Source organism: Chenopodium album, chromosome 11, assembly GCF_948465745.1.
Source record: "Chenopodium album chromosome 11, dcCheAlbu1.1, whole genome shotgun sequence".
NCBI classification, from domain to species: Eukaryota; Viridiplantae; Streptophyta; class Magnoliopsida; order Caryophyllales; family Amaranthaceae; genus Chenopodium; species Chenopodium album.
In genome coordinates this window covers 37,971,241-37,997,305 of record NC_137844.1, presented here as the reverse complement: position 1 = coordinate 37,997,305, position 26,065 = coordinate 37,971,241, and the positions used below count along the sequence as shown (strand labels likewise).

Here is a 26,065-nt window from a genome sequence, read left to right as displayed (position 1 = left end):
AGGGTTGCGGCTGCCTTGTCCTTTGGATGCGAAGTTGGCTGCCTGTCTCTCACTGACTTCTCCCTCGCACTTCGAGGAGAGTTCTTGGTCGGCTGACCCTTGTTAGAGCCAGCCGTTTTCTTTTTGATCAAGTCCTTAATCTCACCCTTGAAACTCGTCATGAATTTCATGAGCTCGTCCCTGGTGACTGGAGCCTGACCTCTTGCCGATTGGGTTTCTCCTTCCGGCTGACCAGGGGGCCTACTTGTACCCGTCTGGCTTTCACCTCGTTCCAGAGTGCCTCTGGGACGGATGCGCTTTCTGATGAGAGAGCCATCCTTGGCAATGTATGTTTCGACCTGAGGACCATCATCCTCATGGTCTGTAAAGACCTCCAGCTGATTAGCCTTAGGGTCAGGAGGCGGTACAAACTCTTGAACCATCTTTGAGGTACTCTCCCCATAGACGGCGCCAAATGTTTTGGGTGTTCCCTCGGGAGAGTTACAGCTCAAGGATTGATCCGACCGCGCCTGTACCTGCAAAACAACGGAGACTCCGGGGATTTGGAGCTCCGCCTCCGACGATCAAGTTAGAACGTGCTGGAGAAAGTAAAAAGTGCGGAAAAGGTAAAAGTGAGATCTTCTCGGATTCCGAGATCAGGAGATTTCTCTTATGTGACAGAATGTAGGGTAGGTGTAATAAATGATTGAATGTGTCCCCAAAATGGGGGAATATCTCCCTATTTATAGGGTCATTGGGAATTGTGCCCTTACGTAGGTCATGTGACTTAGATTTGGTGGGCTGTCCCCGTTTTGGCGGCTTTTTGGGGAATTGGGCCTTTGAAGGCCGCCATTCCTTTTCCTGACAGTGGATTTCGCATGTCATCTTGTTAGTGGCCCAATTTGGACCAATACTGGGTGGACACGTGTCCTGCTTTCATTGCGCCACGTGGCGGGGTAATTTTACCCAAAACACCTGCATTGCCATGGATACTACATATTGTACTTCGTGGTGCCAATGGTGCATTTTCTAAGTTCTTAATAAGAGTGATAAACTGGCTTAGGCCCTGTTCTTTTGAGCTGCTCTGCTGTGTCCTGCTGAAATATGTTGTGTTCTGCTGAAATCTGCTCTACCCTGCTCTGCAGTGTGTGGAAGACATGCCTTACTTGCTCTGCTGAAATCTGCACTGCTTTGCCCTGCTCTGTCGTACCCTGCTCTGCCCTGCCCTAAGAACAGGACCTTACAACTATAGATTCCATATAAGGTGTACAAAATAGATGGATTTAAGGCATTGAAGGATGGAAGAAGAGTGAGACAATTGCACTTGAAGTTGCAGCAACTAGGGGTGTGCATATATGGAACCAAACCGGACTAGATCAATCCATTCAAGATCAATCCCCAGTCCTAGGAAAAGTGCAATTCTGGGTTTTCAATCCAATCTGGATTAAAATCTAATCTTTTTTTTTTTTTTTTAGCTCTGACCGAAAACTATCTTTGACCAAAAACCCGATTCAATTGAGGGGGTAGCTTATGTACGGGTGGATGATATTCTTATTGTGCACCAAATACAAGCAATGAATTACATCTGATCAATCAAAGTTGTCCTAACAATAGCTCTATTAAATTGTACAAATAAGCCGCCAATCCAAATAAACTGTTGGCGACTCTACTAACCTAAACATCCAACTTAAGACTAGAACACTGGATCACCTAAAAAGGAGGTGAAACTATCTTCCAACTTCCAACCATACATAACAAAAATGCTTGAACCTTTCAACATTTTCTATTTCCAAAATTGATATCAATGATTATAAATAATATACAAGCCAAAGAGTAACTTCTGATTTTTGGTGGAAACCCAAGTACTTAGAACAACACATAAATGTGATGCAGAACCAAGTTCCAGCATATTCAATTATGTGGACTGCAGCACAGTGAGATAAAAGGATTGGCCTAGAAAGATCCCAGAAGACTGCTTAGAGTCTGCATCACAACCATCACCTTCCGATTGCAACAATTCCCAGTGCAATTGGTAATTAGATATATCATAAGTGCCCGGTGCAAATACACAAATTTGAATTGGTACTTCGGTTGTGGACAATGGTGCCACTTTGACTCTGGTAGAGCTTGATCCACACCATATAAATGGGGATGCATTCTCTCCAGACATTTGCTGGTCATGTCGAGTCTTTCCAAGGGTATCTGAGGTGATCTTACCTTCAGAAGCCAAGGAAACTTCATGCCATCCAGCTCGGTTTTCAGAAGAGAATGCACTAGAATTATTTGACTGGCTGGTGCTAGAGCCAGATTCGTTCAGATCAATGTGCACAGACACTGCAGCGTCAAGAGAGTTGTGGATTCTAATCCTTAAATTTATTTCACATAAAGAGGTACCAAAATTATGGTGAATCATTCTGGGCCCATCCATCATCCAACAAAGAGGGCCATTACTTGCAACACTACAAAGAAGGAAGCAGTTAGCACCAGAAAAAGGAGGAAGTGGTTTCAATAGGCAAAAGATTGAAAAGTATATACTATACGAAACGGATAATTAATCTTGACACAGATCTAACCTGGAAAGACAAATGTGATGAGAAAAAAGCCGAGAATGATCTGCAGACTCAGTGCTTATATTATGAGGATGAGACATTAAGATGAAATCCACTGTTTCAGCATATCTCCGCTGATGAGCCAAAAGTAAACTAAGTCAAATCATATACAGCAACAAAATTCCAAGATCCTTAGTTCTTATCTAAATCTCTAAATCTTAACCCAATATCTATTTTGTAGATCAATACATTAACAACAAAGCACAGTCACGAGTTCATGATACGGCAATGTTACAGCATAATATACTAAAGTGATAGTCGAGCAATATCTACGAAATTTTCTTCTAGATTGACCCAAATTTACTTATTTAAAGATAATCAATTTAACTTGACAAATGCAGTGATTCTAACAAGTTTGGTAACTTCTGCAGATGAAAAATACTTGTCAGTTTTCAGCACCTGTTCGACCAATGGTCATTTAACTTGATTACCTCAATACCAGTAACAAAATTGCATCTAGGAGGGCAAGGGCCCTCAGGGGGCAACAAAAGCTAGATGTATGCATCCTTATTTTTAAGGCAACGACACTATCTCCTAGATGTTATACTGAGCTAGTGAAGCTAAAATTTAGTCAAATTTATTTTCAACATGTGACAGATCACATGTGGTGACATCTATTAGTGTACAAAAGTCAATTATAATGGTAAATTTTGCAAGGCAAAAGCCATACAAACCTGTAGCCAAGATTTGAAAATGCATAAAAATACAGCCATACTAGGTTTGATGGGTTGGAGTTGTAGAAAAGAATATACAAAAGATGGTGAATTTGGGTGCAAATTACTTACATAGAATCATAGATTACTGGAGTGGCCTGTAGCATGGGTTATCCATCAATGGTGTTAGGCAAGAAATGGTGAAATAACAAGCACTCTGTACAATGGTTCATGCAAGTCACGCTGAAGGCAGACCAAACAATTAAAAAGGAACATACCTGTTGACCTATATATTTACCTTGGTTTCTATATTTCCTTGCACGTTTTTTTTATTTTTTTTTATTTTTAATGTATACAGCATTTAATAAACTTATAAAAAACTAAAGATACATAGCTATAAAAGAAAATTTCCATAATTTATTTCATTTTCCAAGTACTTATGAAAAAAGTCAATTTTCCAAAGTTTTACTCACTTATGTAGCTCTAATAACTAAGTTCCGATTTAAACAAATCTTTGATATTGTCAGATTGAACAAAACAAATGCTAAAAAAGATAATCTTAGATGCCACAGGACATTAAGGTAGGAGGTGATTAAGTGATTCTTTCTCATGTTTGCAAAGACTGCACCATCTGATGGGACTAAAGCTCCTCTTAAGAATCTTAAGCAAAAACTTTCCCCTCTACTGCAGCTCTAGTAATAAGCTACAATCAAAATGTCCTTTGAGGGGGTACAACAAAATTTAAAAGAGACACTAAATCTAACAAGACTTTCATGGCATTGCTCCTAGAAAAGAATACAAGGGAGAAAACTACATAAACTAAAAACGTTCAGAAGGCTTGAGGTTTTTATCCCATGATGTTTGTTCTTGTGCAGAAAAAAGCCATCATTAAGTTTCTCTGAAAGAAAAGATGATGCTATTTTATGTCTAGATACGCTAAGTACTCCACCAATAATATAGCCAAGTTTCTTTTTCCCTATAGCTTTTAAAGACTCCAGATGCTTGTTCGGCTGTTCCTAACTACCCTCAAGGCCTTAAGAAATAGTTATCAGCGATAACCAAGTTAGTTTCCTCTTAGATAGTTCACACAATTGAGAAGGTAACTAAGTATGAGTCAAAAAAATTGTGTTAAGCCAGTAAATATTGGCTCACGTTGATCGTCATTGATGCAGCCTTTTCGCAGATAGATACGTGGATCATACAAGTTTAATTTGTTAAGGAGCCAAAGGAGAGAAAATTAACCTGCTCAACTTTTTCTTCATGAAATCTTTCATGCTTATGGAAATCAGCAAAAGGTGAGGCAGATACATCAAACAAATCTTCATTGTGAGCCTTAGCACCTAATCTTACATGGCTTCCTCTGCTTTCAAAATGAGAAGTTTCATCTTCTTTGACAGTTGCTTTCCTGCCATTCTAAAACCAAGGAAAAGAAACAGTTTAAGGAAATCGAATGATTAGGTATTTTCTTCCCTCCTTCAACTTTTCTTCCACTAATAATTACATTTTCTGATGTGTGGAATCCATGGGTGGATAAGGGGAGTTAATAATTTTTATTTTTTGGGGTCGGGTGGGGAGTGGTGTACGTTTTCTCTTTGAAACAAGAGTCACAATGACATCTCATAGCATGTACCAGAAACTATTTAACTGACCTGCAGCTTGAAAAAGCAAGATAATGCTTGGCCTGCCATTATAGGAGATGGGATGTTCACAGGTTGGAGCATTGTGATGTCCCACTGGTCTCCTAAACATGACAACTGATGAATTTCAAAACTCTGTGAACTAGTTTTGTTTACAAGATCCATGTGTACAAGAAATTCCTGCAATCTTGATGGGCAACGGCTGACATGGAAAGACACATCCAGCGACGGCAAAACCTATTGTACAAAGATTTTTTAGTTGGCTAATTTGTTACCAGGCACAGGTGCTCATGTGTTAACCAAACAAATATGACACTTTATTAACAGCCTTACTTAAAAGAAAAGACAGCTGAGCCTAAACTTCCCAAATTTTGGTAAAATGGAAAAGTATCATTAGTTTCTTACAAGTAGCAAGAGTACACTAGTTAGAGAAGATCTACATAACACAGCATGAGAGAAGGGAGTGGTTTACCTCACAAATATGACACATACGAAGGGTACGATATCTCATGACGCTTGATACATCTCCCACCTCATAATAAATTGTTAAATACAAAGAAATCATTCCTGGTAAAGCAGCTCTAAACCATATAGGCCACAAGACTGGTTCTTCTCCTTGAATCACAAAATCCTGGAAAACAATCAACATGTAATAAATGTAATGCACAGCAACTACTGATCAAGCATTACCTTATACAGAACTGCTTTTACAGACCTCAGGAAATTGGAAAAGGGAAGCCGTTTCATCACTCTGAACAGCATGACCAAGTTTTTCATTATTATCCATTCGAAGACTAGCAGGAAACTCCAAATTCAAAGCTTCTCGACTTCCAAAAGCCAGGAATCTAGGATGACTGATTCTCACCTTCAGATTCTGCAAGGCATCCGCCTCAAATAAAGCTCACAAATATAGGCAAAATGTTTATAACTATAAACATACAAAATTCAGCTTATCCTTTTTTCTTATTGATGTTCAATTGGAGAAACAAATCAGCAATAATAAAGGTCAATCATGAAGAATGATACTGGGCTGGCTAAATGTTAGAATTGCTTCCTGTCAGAAAACAATTCCTAAAATATGAAACACCTTGAAACAGTGGAAAAAAAAAAAAAAAAGCGCAATGGAAATTTTCTAGCTTAGTGGGGCATTAAGCCATATACTGTAAAATTTACAACTCTTTGCAACGAAAATATATAGACTTTCCTCACTGTATTTAACCACCGTTGCAAATTCTCTAGTAGCAAAACCCAATTAAGATCAATTAACCCAAATTTTAGATCCGATCAATCTACAACGAAAGGTACCTTATTAAATCTAATCGAGTTATAATAGTTTATGAACAGTTCATCAGACAGGAAAGGGCATATAGTGTCAATAATTCCATAATGATTAGGAAGAACGTTGGGTGTACACCTATTGAATATAAGATGAGAAGAATTTATTAAGGTGGTTTGGCCATGTAAGATGGAGCTTGCATGATACATTGGCTAGGAGGCTTGAAGAGTAGCGAAGTGATGTATTGTGAAGGTTAGAGAATAACCTAAGAAAACTTGGAGGGTGATTGAGAGTGATATGAGTACGCTAGGGAAGATAGTTGAATGGAGCAAAAATATTGCATAAAAGGTTTATTGGAGGATTAAATATTATGAAAAAGTGAACGTGGCTTAAAAGTTTATTCAAAAGCAAGAGACGTGAGTGGAAAAATATAATAGTTAAACAAAGTACGAGTTGGGAACAGATAAGGAGAGATATATAAGCCCTATTTGGAAAATAGGAATAAGAGGTCAGCTATAAGCTAGTTATTTGAGCTGGTTTGACTCGCTGCCTATACTAGCCATGTGCATAAAATTGTTCGGTGTGCTTGAGTGTGTGAAGGTTAAGAAGGAATCATAACCATTCATTTGTAATCAACAACCACGATGAAATATATGCAATACACTTTTGTGCATATTTTCATAACTAAATGGGCATATTTATTAAACTAACTATGCAACTTTTTGAGCATGTGCAATTTATTTGAACATTAAACAAAATGTGCATATTTTTACATCAGGACATTGAATATATGCACATTAAGTTACAATAATTTGAGTTTTATTTAATACAAAAAAGTTGCAAAGTTAACCATTAAACCCTTCTCAATTAAAGAATCATCTCATATATTATGGTTGGGATCCAATGAGAAGGATTAATGTGCAAAAAAAATATTCATTGAATGTGTCTATATTTTCAACTGAATGTGCATATTTTGATTTTCAAGATGGTGACTTTTTCAAATTTCTGGAAGGATGAAAAGTAATCACATTAAACTTGAGTCAAAAAAAAGTTGCAAATTCAATTAAAAAAAATATGCACATTCAATTCAAAAAAATGCAAATAAAATTATTTTCATCGTTCTCATTTTAAGGATCTTCTCATTTAAATTTTTTTTTTTTTTTAAGAAAAAAAGAGTATATAAGATATTTTATTTTAATTTCCCTCAATTTGCATATCTTCTTAGCCTCTTTGATAAAACGTCCCTCCTTTGGGTTTCTGCTTTACACCACCCTCGTATACTTGCTCCATATGTTTTCTATCGATTACTTCCACTTTTTCACTCTCACTTTTCTCTACTTTATTTCTTTAACTCATCTCTCTGCTTTCCTTCCACATTTCATGGATGGTTACTTATTACCAAATTCATTTTGAGACCAATGCTTTGTTGATTTTGCTGTGGTTGTAGTACAGGACCACACGCATGAAATTCATGGTTTGAAATCTGAGATGCAGTCACGATCGCATGAACAGTGACTATACCATTTTTGCAGGCAATGCGGGTGGTATGTGGCTGTTGTGACCTAAAATTTTGGCTGCAGTAATCCCAAAATCCATTAAAATGCAGCCGTGATATGGTGATGCGGCTGAGATATGATACCAAGACGAAGATAGTAGATTACACCAGAAAATTTGGATTTACATATATATGAAGTCGATAAATTAACTTAGCAATCTGCATTCCATGAAAAAAACTGATCCCTGGGCTCTATTCTCATAATTGTTCCCCAAACGCATTCTAGGACACACTGAATCAAATGCGTCTTAATAGTAATCTAACCTCTCCCATTACTACAATCTTTTATGCATCAGTAATTCAGAACAAACAGTCTGTAATACACTGCATTGTGGATATTGACCACAAAAAAAGATAGGAGCAGATACAGCGAGTCAGTTTACAGCCAGCCATCACATTGTAAAAATTTGGATAGGTTTATCTATGGTCATTGGGCCTCCTAAAAGGATCTCCTGAATTCATCAAGCTGCTCCACAGATTCAAAATGGTATTAAAGGAATTCCTTGTCGGCTCTATATGAAATATGTTTGGTTGAGGGCTTCAGAACACATCATAAAGCTAAACTCATGCTGAGGATACGAACCCGCAAAGAATATGAAAGGTATAGTAATACTGTGAATAACACAATATTGAACTAATTAATAACATAGCAGTTAAAAGTACAATTTGACTATCACAACTTTCAGTCAACAAAACTCTCTTTACATCACAAAAATTCTAATCATCCAGGAACTCAGATCCCATCTCTACATTATCCACCATATTAAATTGCAATCACAGCAAAAAATGAGATTAATAGAAGAACATCATAAAATGTAAAATAAGAAATCTCTCCATATTGCATGATTTTCAAAGGAAATATGCAAGAAGTATATATACCAATTAAATTCACCAGTAAATCTAGTATATACATACCTTTATGGGCACCTTGGAGTGGTTTTTCAGCTCCAAAACAAGACGATGCACCTCACCAAGATATGATTTTTTAGGCAAGGATCGGATGGAACCTTCAAGCCTTGGTAAAGACTAAAAACGGGGAAAAAAAAAAAAAGAAAGAAAATTAAGCATAATGAAAAAGATCAATAAGCACACAAATGTAAAGAAAGATAAGACAGTAGCAATAGGAAGCACCTTTATAACCAAGAATGTCAGTTCATTTCCATTAGATTGTTTAGATTTCCTCTTATGTGCATTTTTCCTCTTTACTTGATCAGACTCAAAAATTTGAAATCCGACAACTGAGCCTGATAATTTCCACCTCACTCCAACCACTTTCAGTATCCCTTCTACTTTGGGGGTAACAGTTAAATGTACCTGAAAGCATGCATGCAAATGAAATGAAACATTTTGAATGTAGGGATCAATGGCCTTATTACATGCATACACAACAACAGCCCCAATACATTTGATTTATCTGTTGAAAATACAATATAATTCAGCACCATCAATTCAAACAACCGAGTAAGCCAAGTTCAAAATTCACATCCATCCCAAAATCAGGCCTTGCCAAGTAGCTTGCTACACTTTAACCAACAGAGAATAACAAGACTTCCTTATTAGAGCTCATCAGAACAGTATTAAATTATTTATAGAGTAGAGCTTACAAGTAGTGTTTCACCCCCATTGAGAGAAAATTCAACTTCAGACAATGTAAATGTATCTTTGTCTGCATTTCCACCACTGCATCCATAAAGCAACAGAAAGCAAATGTTAATTCAGAGATAAGTCAATGCTAGACATCTTTGTAGGAATATCATTAATCAATATTATGTAATAAGTCTCAGAAAGTATACCCTCCAGCAATTAACTCCCTCAGCTGTTCATCATTTTGTAAATTTGTGGAAGACCCAATATCATCTGTGGCAATACAAAAAGTTGTGATAAACAATAAAGGGTAGATGTGCACAAGATCAGAAGTATAACACTGACCTCTTTCCATTTCGTCACTTGTAATGAAGTACTTGCACATCAGAGAAACATTTGAGATTAGAATTGGGATTTGAAGTGGGTTTGAAAACCCTATATCAATCTTTATTGCTTCTGCAGGATACAAAAGAGAATATAAGAGAACTAGAATTCACCTCTAGCACAAGCAAAAATAATGACCCTGAAGCCTCCTGTTTTCGTTCTATTAATTTAGCACCAACAACAACAACCAAATTAACCTGCACTTCCCTAATGTAGGATGGAAGCATAGCTATGTCATAGCCACAACCTCCCATAAAAGCCAAAAGCAATAAGGCATGTGATCCCGTTGCCAGGAGAAAAACTTGGCGTATTACAGCAGAGTTAAGTTTTGAAATTCTTCCCAACTATACTTACAGGCCTACCTAGAGCACTTCTAGAATACTAGCCTATCCATTTTACTTTCAGTCCTCCAGCAACCAACTCCTTTAGATTTTCCGTTGACTACCTATCTTTCACTTATGACATCAATTTCTTTAGGAAATTTTAATAAAATAGCCCTGAACTTCAACAATGTACTTGGGATGACTTCATCCTTGTACCCCAGAACTTCACATCATACCCATTTACACCAATAAATTACTCCCTCCGTCCCCAAAAGTTCGACCCTTATGGCCAAAATTTAGTCCCAGAAATGATCATCCCACTTGCATTAAAATACCCTCCAATTTGCAACAATATTTGTGCAAAATTAGCTTTCCCATGTAGGTTTTTGCATTTCCATGTACTTTTATTACTTTCTCTCTCTACTTTTTTGCAAACCCCATGTAAACTTACCTTTCCAATGTAATTTTACTACTTATTTAACTTTCTTAATACCCATGAAATTTGTCCATAACGGTCGATCTTTTGGGGACGGAGGGAGTATGTGGTAAGCTCTTAACCTTACAAAAAATAATCACAATTTACCATAAGAAGTTCAACATATGCCACTTAACATTGTGAACTATATTAGACTTAGAGGTACATAACAACAAATGAAAGGGAAATTTGTGAACTTATTATGACATACATCTTGTAAATAAATAAATGTTTTTTTTTTATTTAACTACCTAATATGAAACTTTTCGTTTGGTGGTAGTGGCACTAACAATGGACATAACATATAAGAAATAATATAAAAAACTTACCCACCAACCTCTCATATAATCCTCCGATATAATCTACCACATTTAATTTTTACCCCCTTAATAAGTTGATGAATGCCAGGCATGCCCTAAATGAAAAATCACAATAACACTGCACCTCTTAGCCAAGGTTAAAAAATGATGCAAGGATAACTCCCAAAATCAAACCATATCCTCAATACCAGCAGCTTTACACCTTGCCAAGGGAAGGTATAATTTATAAACATTACTGTATACCAGATGTCCAAAGCATAATTCAGAGCCATCTTCTTACTCCTATAATAAGTAAATGTTCCCCTTCAACCCCAAACACCAAACTCCAGTGGGATATATACTTTGTCTAACAACTTTCAAGCTTTTCCCTCTCAAAACTAGCATACTTTACATGAAAAAGCTCATTGTTAGACAATTTCATTAAATACTTTGTCAAACAATATTCAAATTTTTCTCTCTCGAAACTAGCATACTTAACATGAAAATGTTCATCATTAGACAATTTCACTACATACTGTCATACAATTTTCAAGTTCTTCTCTCTCAAATGTAGCATAATTTAAATGAAAAAGGTCATCATTAGACAATATTACTGATACATTGTCAAACAATTATCAAAGTTTTCTCTCCCAAAGGTAGAACGGTTCACATAAAAAGGTCATCATTAGACCATTTCACATTACTTCCCTACCCCAACACCCCCCCCCCCCCCCCCCCCCCCCCCCCCGCCAACCAAATCTCAGGCCAAAGGAAATTAAGGAATTATTCACATAGATGCAGCAATTCCACAGATTAGGAATAAAGGAATTCTAGTCTCCCATTTTTCTTAAACAAGACCCGCAAACTAAAGGAAGAGCAATATCCAGCCTTTTGATCTGCAGCCTACCATGTAGTCACTTACTTTATTTATCCAGGTACAAGAGTTCAAACACCTTTTTTCACAATTTTTGAAATATAACAATTGATTTTCAACATCATAGAGTAATGAGGTAGAAAAGCAGCTGACTATAGAAATACCTGATTGATAAATATTTGCAATTAAGATAGTGTTTGGATGTGGTAATTAAGCAGAACTAAAATATAATTCAACAAAGACTATCATTCAACTTTTCTGGTTAGGTCAGTTAAGAAATGCCACATAAAATTGCAAAAAGTAGTTCTAATATGCTGCCCCTAATCCTCAACATATCACTATTTGATATAAAAGATGGAAGCAATTACACCAGCTATTCTACTACCCTGAAAATCTGAAATCCTCATACCTCCAGCAATGCAGATGCTTGATTGCTTACATTTCTTCGGCACAAGCTTCGTGTGTAATTCCAACCAGTTAGATTTGGCATTTGATAATGATGGAATCATGTCTTCCTCCAATGACTTCCACATGCTTTCTCTTACACCAACCTAGATTATAACAACACAGGTTTGTCAAACCCTTGGTTCTATCTTTTCTTTTCTTTCTTTTTTTTGCATTTTTATTTTGAGAGACAAAGGTACACGATTAGGTTAGGATTGTCTTCTCTCAAGACAAACAGCCGAACAGGCAAAAAAAAAACTATTTAAATCAGAGACATTTAGGAAACAAATAGCATATGGAACATAGGTTTCATTGCAGAAGCAATTTAACTCACAGCAGCAGGTGAAGCATATGTTCGATGATCTTCAAAGACGACTCTAAGTGAAGGGAGCTTGACAACAGGCAAACGAAGTCTGCAAACTTCAAATGTTTTCCCTGTTTTCTGTAGAGTATCAAACAGAATGTCAACAAAGCCATACAATATTTAACCTGCGACCCTAACTTTAAAGTTTTAAGTGCCTCAACCACTTCAAGAAGAAAGCCAATTTGTTAATGTGGAACCAGAAGGAAATTTGTGCACAAAAAATTCCAGACTAGGAGACAGTTCCAATAACATTTTAAAATCCAGGTCTTTGTAAGGTAGACTATCAGGAGACGACAAAGCTGAAGGCTGCTGAACTACTGAAACAGTACATGAAGCACAATGAGGACAAACTTTAACAAATCATCATTACTTTAGTGACCTACCTGAACAAGTTCAAGAAAATCCCCAAGAAATAACTCCTGTGCTGCCTTGGATTGATGGGTACAGGCCAGAATTTCTAGCATATGCTCAATTGCCACATCAAACATTCCAAGTAAAGCAAACCACCTGATGACCCAGAAAAAATGTGAAGACTAAGAGTTTTTAACAAGTCAAATTTAAGGTGCACCAATTCATGTATATCATTCATCTTACTTGCCAAGTTGGAAATGTATGTGATCTTTGATTAGACCCCAGGAAGTCCCACTGAATACAGAAAGAGCAGTTTTGTATGTACGAATAGCGTGCTTCATCTGATGCGCATGATTAACATTAAATTTACAAAACAACAACAACAAAAAATATAAATACAAATTTAAAATAAAAAAATTAAAAAAAAAAAAATTTAAAAGAAAAAGGGAGAAAGAAAGGAAAAAAAAAAAAGAATTACATAGTAATAAGAAACCTTGAAGGCCCTTGTTGTTCAGTAAATGTACCTGATCACATTTTTTATAAGAATCACCCGAAAGAATGAGGTGAAATCCATACTTTCGTAACATTTGTGGCACTGAAAATAAGAAACAGTAAGATGCTTGCTCAAGCATTACTGCTGACTGCAATGGTTCCTGAAGAAGTTGGTGAATGTAAGACTTTGAAGCCATGTTCACAAGACAAGTTGGTGAAAAAGGAGCATTACCTCACCAGAAACACGGAAGTAAACACTGGCTGCCTCTTTATACTGATCCCTTGCCTTCAACATCTCAGCCCACCATAGCCCACAACGAACAGCATTTTGCTGGCCTCGCAGCCCAAGTTTCTGCAGCATTTTAGAATCATTGTCACACAAATGAAAAGATGGGCAACGGGCCGTGCCGTGCCGCCGCGGGCCGTGCCTGGCCATGCCGCGGTGGTGGGCGTGCCGTGCCGGCTCCGCGGCGGGCTGTGCCGTTCCGTGCCTAAATTTGGCACACCCCAGCCCACGGCACGGCACGGCCCACGTGCCTGCCGGGCCGGGCCGCGGGCCAGACTGTGCCACTTTTCTTTTTCTTTTTTTTTTATAAAAAAAGTAAATAAAAAACGATATATATATATATATATATATATATATATATATATATATATATATATATATATATATATATATTTTAGTACAACTTAATTTTATATAAATAATGTTATTAATTTATGTTTATGTTAATGTTAATATATTTTGTTTTGAACAACTTTATTTTAATCAAGGTTATATAAATTATTTATCTAATTATGTTTAAATTTATATAAATAATTCTATTAATTTAGCAAAAAAACAACAATACATATAATAAAAAAAAAGGAAATTATGAGTGCCGTGCCCGGCCGTGCCAGCGTGCCGACCCACGGGCCGGCCACCGTGCCGCCCACCGTGCCTCGTGCCGTGCCCGTGCCAATTTCCAGATTTTTGTTCACGGCACAGCCCACGGCCCACAGGTGGGCCGCCGTGCCGTGCCGGCACGGCCCGTGCCCATCTTTAGCTACAGCACCATCATCCATAGACAAAATCATCTTCATAAACCCAGTAACAGACTTTTACATTGAAGTAAGATTTTCTTAATCTAAATTCAACTATAATAAGCTAAAAACAGCTGCAAGGGAGAAGAAAGATGCATACTAAGTATGTAGTGAAGGCACTATCCAAGCAGCTCTCTGCTTCCTTGCTTGCTTGATCCATCATAAAGTATGTCAATGCCATCATTTCCTGCAACCAATAGATTGAATATAAACCACAAGAAGAAACTTAAAAGCAAAAATACAATGCTAGCTTGATTGCCTATCATGAATATAATTATACTGCATGTTTAAACAATTTCAGACAATTGTAACAGCCTCTCTATTCTGTACTAGACTTGATTTTGACCAGTTCCAAGAAAAAATCCATTACAAAATCAGAGTAGTAAACATTCAGAACATAATTAAAATAGCAGACTGTGTGCATCCATGCATAAAATTAGCTAAGGCCTGGAAAACCCAGAGAGTTGCACCAAAAGGAAACTAGGTAAACACCTCTATCCCACAAAAAATACACCCTAAGCAGTATGCATCTATAGAAGAGAATATATAATCCACTGAAGCCAGAAGACCCAAACAGTAGCCTGGCATACCGAACCAGTTTTGTCCAGTTACAGGTAAAGCTAACATATATGAAGCTATTCAAGCCCTAATAGCAAGATACATATTAGAATGTTGTTGGAATAGTTGCTGCTTTATGTTTAATGTTTAAGAAAATTGGACAAGGTATCAGACATTTATAGCCACAGCTGTCCAGAGTGTACAGAATTCTTCTTTAGTAATATTTCACAAAGAAGGGACTGGGAAGAAGAGAAAAAAATGATGGATACACAAAGGAGGATTCACAAAAACACAGTGATTGTTTGGTTAACACGAGGATTAGATTCCCATGAGAAGTTTTTTCCCTAATTAATTAGATTTCCTTAATTTGTTTGGATGGCAACATGGGAATTTAAAATTCCCATGAATTTTGATTGACCAAGGGGGGCCTTGGTAACTTACTTTCCTGTTTTGTGGGAAATTAAATTTCCCCATTGTGTTTTTTTGTGTCAATCAAAAAACAATCTAACTTATCAATTCCCATGAATTTCCACTTCCCTCATTTTATGTTGTCAACCAAACAACTCAACAGTAACATCAAACAAGTTTTGCTGTAAAATGGAGAAGGATCATACTTGACATAAAGGCTACAATTTGGGACTAATGTCAGAGCCTCCTTAATATAGACATCAAGAAGCTCAAATGACTGGTAAGAAAATTATTATAAAGACCCCTATAAATGACAGCAATATATGAAAATGAAAGATACCTGAACACCAGCATAACGTTTCCAGGATTTGTCAAGCTTATAGTCCATGGAAATAAGTCGGTAATTTGATAAAGCAAGATCATAGTCTCTTAGCATGAAGGCATAATCACCCAACACTCTAATTTGTGATTCAGTGGAGCTGAAAGTATACCTTTAATAAAGGAGAAAAGAACAGCATGATTAAAATTTAAGATAAATAAATATATGCAAGTAAGCAAAGAATACAGATTAGCATACGCTGGGCCATCAGGGGTATCTTGTGTATCTTCCTTCCCTTTTCTCCACCACAAATTTTTTATTTGGTTCTTGAAACCTTTCCTTGTAGCAGAAACCTAAGTACACACAGAGATGCAAATTCACATACCCAAAGAGGCAATTAACAGGGCTAAAATTTAACGAAAATATCAGGACTATTTACAGGAAAAGATGCCAAAAAAATGGAAAAAAGAAAAGAGAAAAAATTATTCAGAGAAAGAGAGAGAGAGAGGCAAGAGAGAAGAATAGACACAAAGAACAACAAAAGAAACCTGCTGATTTAAGGCCCGTATCTTTTGCTCCATGTGTGGAATTACGTGTTTGGTCGTTAGGTCTTGCATGAGGACCTTAATCTGCTCAGTTCAACAAAAATATATTAAAAGAAGGCTGACGGATCTAAATCAAAGGACGTAAAAAATGACGGAGAATCACCTGATCAATATTATCAGTGTCGAGAAAATGTTCCTTGATTTGTTTCTGCAACCAGAATGCAAAAAAAGAAAAAATGAAGAACCAAAAAGCAGAAAAAATTAAAAAATAGATAAACATCACTTTGTACCTATGACTTAATCTAAACCATGCATGGATATACAAACCAAGGACGAAGTACATATGCATATATACCAATACAAGGTGAGACACACTCTGTTCCAGTCCATGATGAGTATTTTTATCACTAAGAAAGTCTCAAGTGAAAGATTAGATGTAGATATAAAGCATAGAGTATTAATATACATAGAAAGTGAAAGATCATTCAGGACATTTCACATAAACTTACACAAGAAGACCAAGGGTTCGCCTGACTATCTACTGATCCACCCTGTGAAGAATTGATGCACAACAATTGACAATCATTTGATCCATATGTGTTTTTCATCTCTGACAAGATCTTTGATGCCCTAAAACAGAAAATGGTGGCACACAATTAGTATTCAATGTCACACTTCAAGAGTTCAAGATAAACATAACAATACAAGTGCATCTTAGGAAAGAGAAATTCATGATCAGCGACCTAAAAGTGTTACTGTAAGTGATGCCACAGTTACAAATATACCTCTCAGAAATCCAGATAGAGAAGTACTTAATTAATAATGATGTAAGATGCAATTTGGAGGAAATAATACAGGAAATTGATTAATAGAGCTCCCTAATCATGGTACATATTAGTATATGGAAGAAATAAACTAAAAGAGCGGTGTTTGCAATGGAGACAAGGTATAGCCGTATAGGGAACAAATGGGTTCACAATGGCTTTTTTCCAGGATTGTTGGGATGTGATCGAAGAAGAGTTTCTTACTTCTTCCTTTACTATTTAGAGTTTTGTGATTAAGAAATTATTGGAAAAAGAATAAATTCCACCTTTATTGTCCAATACTCTAATTCTTTAAAAAGACCAATCAATCAAGGTGATTGATTACCATCCCATCAGTCTCCTTATTAGTGCCTATAATATTGTGACAAGGTGTTAACACAAACTGGTTGGGAGAAATTTTGTCTAAAACATCGCTCAGTCTCAATGTACTACTTCTGAGGAAGAAAGACAGATCTTGGATACGGCTTTAGTGGCTCATAAAGCAATAGATGAGGCACATTGAAAGTCAGACAAGGGGATCGTCTTTAAGCTGGACTTTGAGAGGGCTCATGAAAGGATGAGTTGGAACTTTCGTGTATTTAAGAGTAATGGATTTGGCGATGGGTGGAGGCATTGAATTTGCGGATGTTTGTCTAATGCTTAATTTTCTAGTTGTGGTGTGCCCCAAAAGAGTGTTTTTTCATCATCTCAAGGATTACAGCAAGGCACTTTCTCTTTCCTTTTATTTTCAGTTGTATAGTTGACGTCGGAGAATGTTAGGAAGAAGTATGGTTAACACTAATTTATTTTTGGCTACTGTCTTAGAAAGTTTCAAGAACATCCTTAGCTTCTTACCATGTAGCAGATATATGAGGTGGTTACAGGATTACAGGTTAAAAGTAGTTTAACAGAAATTAATATTGCTCAGTGTGAAGGCCGGGTTTGTTTATGTCACCGAATTTCTGCTTGCTTTGCTAGCACTGAGTCTTGTTCACACGTCTCTTTACACATCGGAGTAGCAAGTTAGATCGGTGGAGTTTGTTTGGCTTCCATGATGAATTGTGGGCTTCCCTTAAGAGATTACATATAGGTCGCATTGTTGCTTGCAATAATAGATATATTTTTCAAAAGATTCACATAAATGCATTATAACCTCATTCACATTTTTTAGTCTAAACGCATTCTTTTTACATAATATTACCAAACCTATCATCATATAAGTGGGTTATATATATGGTAAATGAATGATTGCTGAGATAAATAAGTTTCATTAGCTACATACATATATTTTAGCCAGTTTTGACAAAATAATAGACGTGTAGGGAAAAAAAGAAGCTCTAACACAGCGAGTCACCGTTACATAACGGACGACTCAATGAAAAGGTGTGGTTTTTTATGAAAAGGTTTCGCCAAACAGCAACTCCACAATCCATTACAAAACAGAAGTTATGCGCTTGACTTGGCCGTGTTTTAATTCCATAATTTACCAGGATTAGATGGATTTTTGTTTTGTTTGAGATGACTTTGGCATGGAATTGGTAAGCAACTGTTAACTTAACCATGGATTTAACCTATGACAACAAGAAACAAATTAGCAAACTCAGCATGTCATCCTGACTAAGAGGCACATCTTCAACCATATATTTAAATAAATTAACAAATTGCTCACATCAGAGAAACATGCCTTAAGGAAATACTACTCACTTTTCCAGAGGACCATCTAGATTGTCATGCAAAACAATATAGTGTTTTAGAATTTTAGGATCCATTGCACCATCATTCAGAAGAGAGGGCAACTTGGTATTGTTGAAAAGGTCAACAAATTTATTTATTGGTTTTTCATCCTTCGATGAAACAACCAAAAGGCCTGCACAAGATTTAAACAGGAGTTAAAGCGTCACTTTAGAAAATGCTTTCCATTTCTTTTCTCACAATTCTTCAGTCTGTAAAAAGTATGATAGTATGATACTAAATACTAATTAGCAAGTGCTTAAAAGGATGCACAAACAGACAAGTGCCCATCTGGGACCTGCACAGGAGAAATTTTAACAAGATACTCACAAGCAACAGGATGGTCAAATGCTTCATGATCAGAAAACGATGAGGTTTGTATTAGCTCTTGGTTGAAAATCTGGAACCAAGATGGCAATGCCTTTGACTCCGGAACTGCAAATATTGCAGAAAGATATTAGTTTTTAAGACCCAGATTCCAATTGCCTTCATTAAACAACTGTAAATTTAATGCCAAAGATTATGGATCATCAAAAATTCAAAATCATAGAAAGACAAGCAATGGGACCATAAAGTGCAAAATAGGATATACAACAAGCAGAAAAGAATATTCTCTTGCTCAACCCTAGCCCCCATGCATGGCATACAAAAATATTGAAGGTCAACTCAAACTTTCATAGATAGTATGTAATAATGCCATTGACTGCGCAACAGGAAATACAAGCAGAAGAATTATTCTCCAGCCAGATTTCCCAATCAAGAGCACACACACACACTGCATGTTACAGAAAGATAAAGAACATGCTGCTTGCCTTCACAATCAGGATCAGCAGAATACACAGGTGACAGCCTTATCTTTATAAATCAGATAACTAATTAATAGATACGAGAAGTACACTCACGTGGGAGGATACTTTCATTCCTATGTAGCACTGAAGATTCGTGATAATTATCCTTTTCCCCAGCGTCAGTAACAACTTTCTTCAACCACGCTTTTGCTGTCTAGATGAACAACAACAAATTAAGCATTCATGCCCATGAAACCAAATAAGTTACCCCCTCTTTTGAAAATTTAAATTTAAGCAACGAAACCTTTTTCCAATTTCTTTGCATTGATGCTCTCCAATGAAAAGAGGAAATTAATAGGCATTTAGACAATTTATATTGAAAGTGCAATGAAAACACAAGACATAAATCCTCCTAAAGACCCTAATCATTTCTTGTTTTTGCAGAAAATGTTTCATTGCAGAAAATGTTTCATAGTTATTAAAATTAAATAGAACGAATAAGTGTTCCAACAGAAATTGCAAAACAATATATAAGATAAAGTTGTCCCACAACATAAAAGTTAACTTTTCTCCATCTTTGAAATTTCCATTCAGTAAACCCGTAGACTAAAATGAAAATATACCTCAACTTCTGGTTTTCGAATATCAGAAGCATAGAATAATCGCAATCTGAACTTCCTAATCCTGTAAGGCTGGTCACTTGCTGTCCGTACAGGCACTGCAGCACAGTAAAACACAACATAAAAAAAAAATATAAGTAAAAAGTTTTGTATTAGGACCCCACTCTTGCTCACATATAATTAAAAAAAAAAAAAAACCCACTATATTCTATCCCATTCCCTTTTTCAATGAAATAATAGCCACTTTCTCCAATCACATTCACTTTTCTATTAAAAACCTTTTAATTATATCAACAACTTATCAACTAAAGATTGTGCGTAGAGAAGTTATTGAACTATCTGAAAGACATACTTTAAGCTTAGCCCAACAGCAATTAAAATTAAATTTGTCTTTACATATTAGTAATAACATGGTTTAAATTAGCATCATAAATACCATAAAAGTCAAAGGCAATGAGAAACAAAGGAGGTACTTTTTATCTCTATAGTGGTAATTGTCATGCTTGCTAAGGGCGAGCACAAATAGGAAAGATCTAAGTCAAGAAACAAGATTTAAATGGAACACAAACAATATACTCGAAAAACCCCTCACTAACAAGTAGAGGAAAAATCTTTAGATTCCTAATTTCCTATGCAATTAGTGCCATCAACAAAATCACTCTACCATCACAACCTGTCTAGATTGCGTCATATAAACCCTTTTTCTCATAAATGTTAACAAGCTTTCTAAGAATGTCATAAGTCTCTAACTGAATCGTCACCATTGTAGAGGAGTTAATGACCCGCAACCCCTTGTTTTGAGACATAGAATTCTTCTTTCCCGAATTACAAGGTATTCTATCTCTTATAATCTAAAATCATACAAGAATAGGGAAAATCAAAAAATCATGCAAGTGTCCTAAATTCTATAAAAAAAAAAATAAAAAAAAAAAAGGCAATTGCCACAAGTTATAAAAAATACTCCCTCCATCCCTTATTGATAGTCCTTTATGGCTAATTTTAAATCCAAAATGATAGTCTCATTTGCTTTTTTCAAGTACCATTAATATTAATTTTTTACCAAAATTTGCTCCAATTTGCAACAATATTTGTGCAAATTTAACTTTCCCATGTAAATTTTACTTTTCCATATACTTTTATTACTTTCTCTCTCTATTTCTTTGCATATCCACTGTAAATTTACCTTTCCATGTACTTTACGACTTATTTATGTTTATTAATTCCCGTGAAAATTGTCCATAAGGGACTATTAATAAGGGACGGAGGGAGTATAAAAGATATAGATAACTAAAAGAACATAGGAAGCATATAATGGCAATGGATTCATCTTAAATACAAAAGAAAAAGACCCGGAAAAAAATAATAAAAAAAAAAAAAGATAGTTGCATCCAAGGGGCAAAACAGAGAGGTAAGAACAGACGCACGTGAAAGTTAAAAAATGGACAGATTGACCAATAGTCCACCTCCCTCAACTCCGTCTCTTTCCCACAATAACATGCAGATTAATGCTGGCAGCTACCAATGACATAAGTGCAAGCAAGGGAATCATCTCACTACAATGACTGGAAGCCCTACACTTTCAGTCAACCTAGTAGGTCTTTGAGACTTTTTTGGGAAAAAGGAAGAAAAGGCCAATCTGATTAATCTTGATGATTGATAGCTACGTCCGATTTCCCCCCAGGCCCCCATCCTACCTTCTGTGTCCATACCCGGGTCTGGTGGGGTTGAAACTGATACAACATACATCACATTTTTAACTTATCATAATATCCTTCATTTTTTCCACAGGAACATCACATTAAAACACCTGAAGCCATGACGTTAGGCCACAATAATTCTAATACAATTTACATGTAGCCATATAATTATAATCATTCACTTTATTTTGTGTCAATTACAATACTCTGAATTGAATTGAATTTTATTTGATGATTGGAGAGGTTCTCCATCACTCATATCACCCATAAGACCCACTTGAGTACAAAACCATTCACAACCTTAAGCATCCTCATTAACACTCAACTCATACCACATGTGATTGACTAACAAGAGTAACACCTAACTGTGGATCAGACTATTGGAAGTAAGACAACAAAAGTACCTAGATTCACCGGGTATGAGGTATCAACTAATTATTTCTGCTGAAAAATCTTAAGAATTTTCAGGTTTGTGACCACTGTAGTGATGGCAATCCAATCCGGATCCGACCCTACTCCGCCCCGATCCGAGGTAAAAAAATCTGCTCTGAGTCCGAGAAAAAAGTAATCCGACTTCGACTCCGTTATAATAATCCGACTCCGAGGAGGGTCGGAGTCGGATCCTACAAAAAATCCGACTCCGACAAATGTCCGATTCTAACGGATTATCCGACTCCGACTCCAGTAGATAGTGGATTTTTGTGTGGGTCATGGTGGCATTGGGTGTGGGTTGTAAAGGCCCAAATAGCCCAATTTCTCAAACTATATTGAATAACGAAAAAAAACTCGGGTCGGATCGGAGTTGGAGTCGGAGATCGGATATTGAAGTCGGAGTCGGAGTAGGAGTCAAAGTCTCGGAGTCGGATTTAGCCTCCGACTTCCTGTCGGGTCGGAGTCAGATTTAGCATAATCCGCTCCGACTCCGACCCGTTGCCATCCCTACACCACTAAAGATCACTGCTCTAACCCACATATGGTGAGTGCATTGCAGCAATTCATCCGGAAACATTGGATAGGCAAGCGAACCACAAGTTTTAAAATCTAACAAACAGCTGAAACGTGTAATAGACAAGACCCACGTTTCCTTCAATTGCATACAGATTACAAACAGTGTATGGTTATCCAAAACCACTGCCAACCCAATCTACAACAATTCATCTAAACCCACTATCCATAAGGTTCCTCTCAAGATGTCGCCCAAAGCAAGAGACTTTTTACACACTGCTCCCTGTATCTTGTGGAAAAACTAAAAACAAATATAAGAAAACCGGAATTCGCCGAACGATTTCACAAATGCTAGAAAGATAAATACATGTCGTCGATGTTGGCATAATCACCTGATCCCCGCAAACCATAGACGATGAATTAATACACGAATGTAGTACAATTGGGCCTAATTAATACCCGGCAATCATGTATTGGAGAATCAAGCAACACTCAGTCTACACTTCCAGCATTCACTTAATTCACAATAATCCACCATCTCAGTTACAGTTAAGATTGTTCAAAAATATTAAACCCCCAACAAATAATTTAGTTGCACAAGATCAATTAAAAGTTAAAACATCACAATCGCGCAATCAAAATACTCGAACCAAACATTACACACCCATTCGCAACGGCATTTCAAATCACAAACAGCAAAATCCAAACCAGTCCCAGAAAATCACTCAAGCTAAAACAACATCCCACTAACCAAATCAACGATTCAATGAAAAATTCAAGAGAAAAAAGATGTACCGTCGACGTTGTCGAAAGAAGAGAAAGGGGAGAGCAGATCAACAAAGCTAAGACCATTCTTGTGACAAGAATCTTCAACAAGAGGAGTAGAAAGCACCATAACAACGGGAGTTATGTGGTCCATTAACATCTTACCAAGCGTTGTGTTAGCAGGATCCGCCATTTTTGTCTCTCTCCTAAGAATTGGAATCACAATTCACAAATGTAATTGATGATGGTATGAACTATGAATTGATTTTGTGAAGGTGCAAAGTGCAAACCCAATGTCCGTGAAATGAAGCACTGGCCACGGCCGTGAGTCGCGTCGACCAGATCAGATCGTGCTTAAGAGTTAAGAACACCCTCTTCTTCGCCTTGTCAGCACACGCAAACAAGTCTTTTTAGGGGGTGTTTGGTTCAAGCATTGTAACGATCAAAACTCATACTTTTGTTTGTTTTTAGAAATTTCATTTTTCAAACCCACACCTGAAATCCCCAATATAAGGGTTTTTGAAACCCAAGGGGGGAGATGGGTATGCCTCATACCCATACCTTTAGGTTTAAAATTAAAAAGGAATCTGTCATTCCTAGATAAAAACCAAACCCATGAAATCAAATATCAAATTCCAACCTCATACCACCCAGGTTTCATTCCTCATTTTAAACTCATACCATTGTTTGAACCAAACGCCCCCTTAAAACTTTTTTTTTTAATAGGAAAATTATACTACCTCCGCTTCATATTACTCGCAACAATTCCCTAAAATAGCCGCTTCACATTACTCGTAATAAATATTTTACTTTCCTTATTTAGTAAGTTTTTGACTACAAAATGACAATTTTACCCTTACTTTTTTTTAAAACATCTTAATTAAATTATAAATCTAATCTTATTACATTAATCCCTATGGTTAATTAATTTTACCACACCACCACATTCATCCTAATTCATTCCCCTCCTCCATCTACATTCAACATCTTCCTTCATAAGTTTCTCTCTCTTCCTTCATAATCCACCACCTTCAATGGCAACCACACCTTCAATGGTAACCACCACCATCACCATCACCACCGCCACTACCACCGACCACCACCACCACCATCTTCAATGGCAACCACCACCTACATCGCCGCCTCGTTTTCTCTCTCTTCCTTTGCTTTTTTTTCCCTCATTGGCGATGAAACCCAAATTCAAAGGTTTTATTGTCGAATTTAACCATCAAAACTCTAGATCTAGATAGAGAAGGGTGTGTGGGTTCGTCGAAGGGTTGTTCATGGTTGTTAGGTTCATGTGTTTGGTTTTGATGGAGGGTTCGTGGGTTTTGATGGAGAGTTCTGGGTTTGATTGCTGAATCTAGGTTTTGATGGAGGGTTCGTGGGTTTGGTTTTGGGGTTTTAATTGTGCTATGTACAGTGGGTTATTACGGGGTACAGATCTTGTACCTTAAGATATACTTTCATTAAGTGTAATAAATCAAAGTATTTTGGATCTCTTTTCCATTTCCTATCCAGGTTTTGGGGTTTTGATTGTGTTAGGTACGGTGGGTTGCTGCAGCTGGGTGGTGTTGGGTGCGTCGGTGGTGCTGGGTTCGATGCTGGGTGGTGGTGGGTGGTTTCGGTGATGTTGGGTGGTGGTGGTGGTTTGTTTCGGTGCTACTTGGTGGTGTGGGTGGTCGTGGGTTATTTAATTTAATTAAGGTTGAATTTGTTTTTTTTTTTGTTCGATTAATAGTTAAGCATATACCCTTATGTTTCAATAATCATGATTTCAATCTTTTACCTAGGAGTTCGCAACATTGTCCTTTGTTGCGAGTAATCCGAAGCGGAGGTAGTACTTTAATACTCCTTCCCTTTTTTTTTTATTTGCATCACTTGGATTGCACAAAGTTTTAAGAGAGTAATATAATATTGTGAGTAGATGAATAAATTATTACAGTAAAAGTAAGATAGGGACCATGAAAGAGAAAGTATGTGAGAGAAGATAGATATTTTTATTATTTTAGTGGGGACCATGGAAGATAGAGAAATGATAAAATAAGTTGAGTGGGGTTTAAATTAAGAGAGAGAAATAATAAAATATAGTATAAAGTTACCAAATATAGAAGTGATACATTAAAAAAAAACCCCCCAAAAAGAAAAGTGATGCAAATAAAAAACACGAAGGGAGTAATTACAATTTTAACCGATTTACTTTGAATAATCCCAACTTTTGATTAGTTTGCAATAATTCCAACTTTACTTGGGTTTTCTTTTTTCAATTCCAATTATAATATTAGTTACCTGAAAAAAAAAAATGGTAAATTTTTTTAAAGCAAATCACAAACTTTCATGTGGCTAGCCTTTAAGAGAATGGTCAGGTTACTTGGTTAGGGGTTACTTGGTTAGCCATGGGGTTAAGGGGTTACTCAGTTGGTCATGGATTACTCGGTCGGTCATGAATTACCTGGTTACGGGTTACTCATGTGTTAGCTTGCCACACGACGTGGCTAACCACA

The 26,065-nt window shown here is 36.6% G+C and overlaps 1 protein-coding gene across 2 annotated transcripts; it reads right to left on the bottom strand.

The window, feature by feature from the left end:
- Nucleotides 1-1,544: 1,544 nt before the first annotated feature.
- Nucleotides 1,545-23,964, bottom strand: LOC145567549 (uncharacterized). Of its 2 annotated transcripts, XM_081626853.1 has the most exons (29): nucleotides 23,852-23,964; nucleotides 23,592-23,767; nucleotides 20,158-20,252; nucleotides 19,649-19,748; nucleotides 19,077-19,181; nucleotides 18,720-18,882; nucleotides 16,722-16,842; nucleotides 16,376-16,420; nucleotides 16,216-16,296; nucleotides 15,926-16,020; nucleotides 15,689-15,839; nucleotides 14,483-14,569; nucleotides 13,532-13,651; nucleotides 13,332-13,460; nucleotides 13,051-13,148; nucleotides 12,840-12,963; nucleotides 12,427-12,534; nucleotides 12,058-12,199; nucleotides 9,639-9,749; nucleotides 9,503-9,566; nucleotides 9,314-9,389; nucleotides 8,841-9,023; nucleotides 8,625-8,735; nucleotides 5,594-5,752; nucleotides 5,351-5,509; nucleotides 4,891-5,115; nucleotides 4,484-4,654; nucleotides 2,553-2,662; nucleotides 1,545-2,438 (listed from the first exon to the last, which is right to left on the bottom strand). In XM_081626853.1, the coding sequence occupies exons 2-29, from the start codon at nucleotides 23,752-23,754 to the stop codon at nucleotides 1,895-1,897; spliced, it is 3,840 nt and encodes a 1,279-aa protein (XP_081482979.1). In that variant the 5' UTR covers nucleotides 23,755-23,767; nucleotides 23,852-23,964; the 3' UTR covers nucleotides 1,545-1,894. The 2 variants fall into 2 exon arrangements, with proteins under 2 accessions (XP_081482979.1, XP_081482978.1); XM_081626852.1 differs by having other exon boundaries at nucleotides 23,592-23,954.
- Nucleotides 23,965-26,065: the final 2,101 nt, after the last annotated feature.

Bases quoted from the DNA above. Each gene is read 5' to 3' on its own strand.
- LOC145567549 (XM_081626853.1), bottom strand. From the start codon at position 23,754: ATGGCGGATCCTGCTAACACAACGCTTGGTAAGATGTTAATGGACCAC. The intron at 16,421-16,721 runs GTAAGTTTATGT...TTCTGGTTGCAG, and splicing joins CGAACCCTTGGTCTTCTTGT to AAACAAATCAAGGAACATTT. The intron at 5,510-5,593 runs GTCTGTAAAAGC...ATTGTTTTCCAG, and splicing joins CCCTTTTCCAATTTCCTGAG to GATTTTGTGATTCAAGGAGA.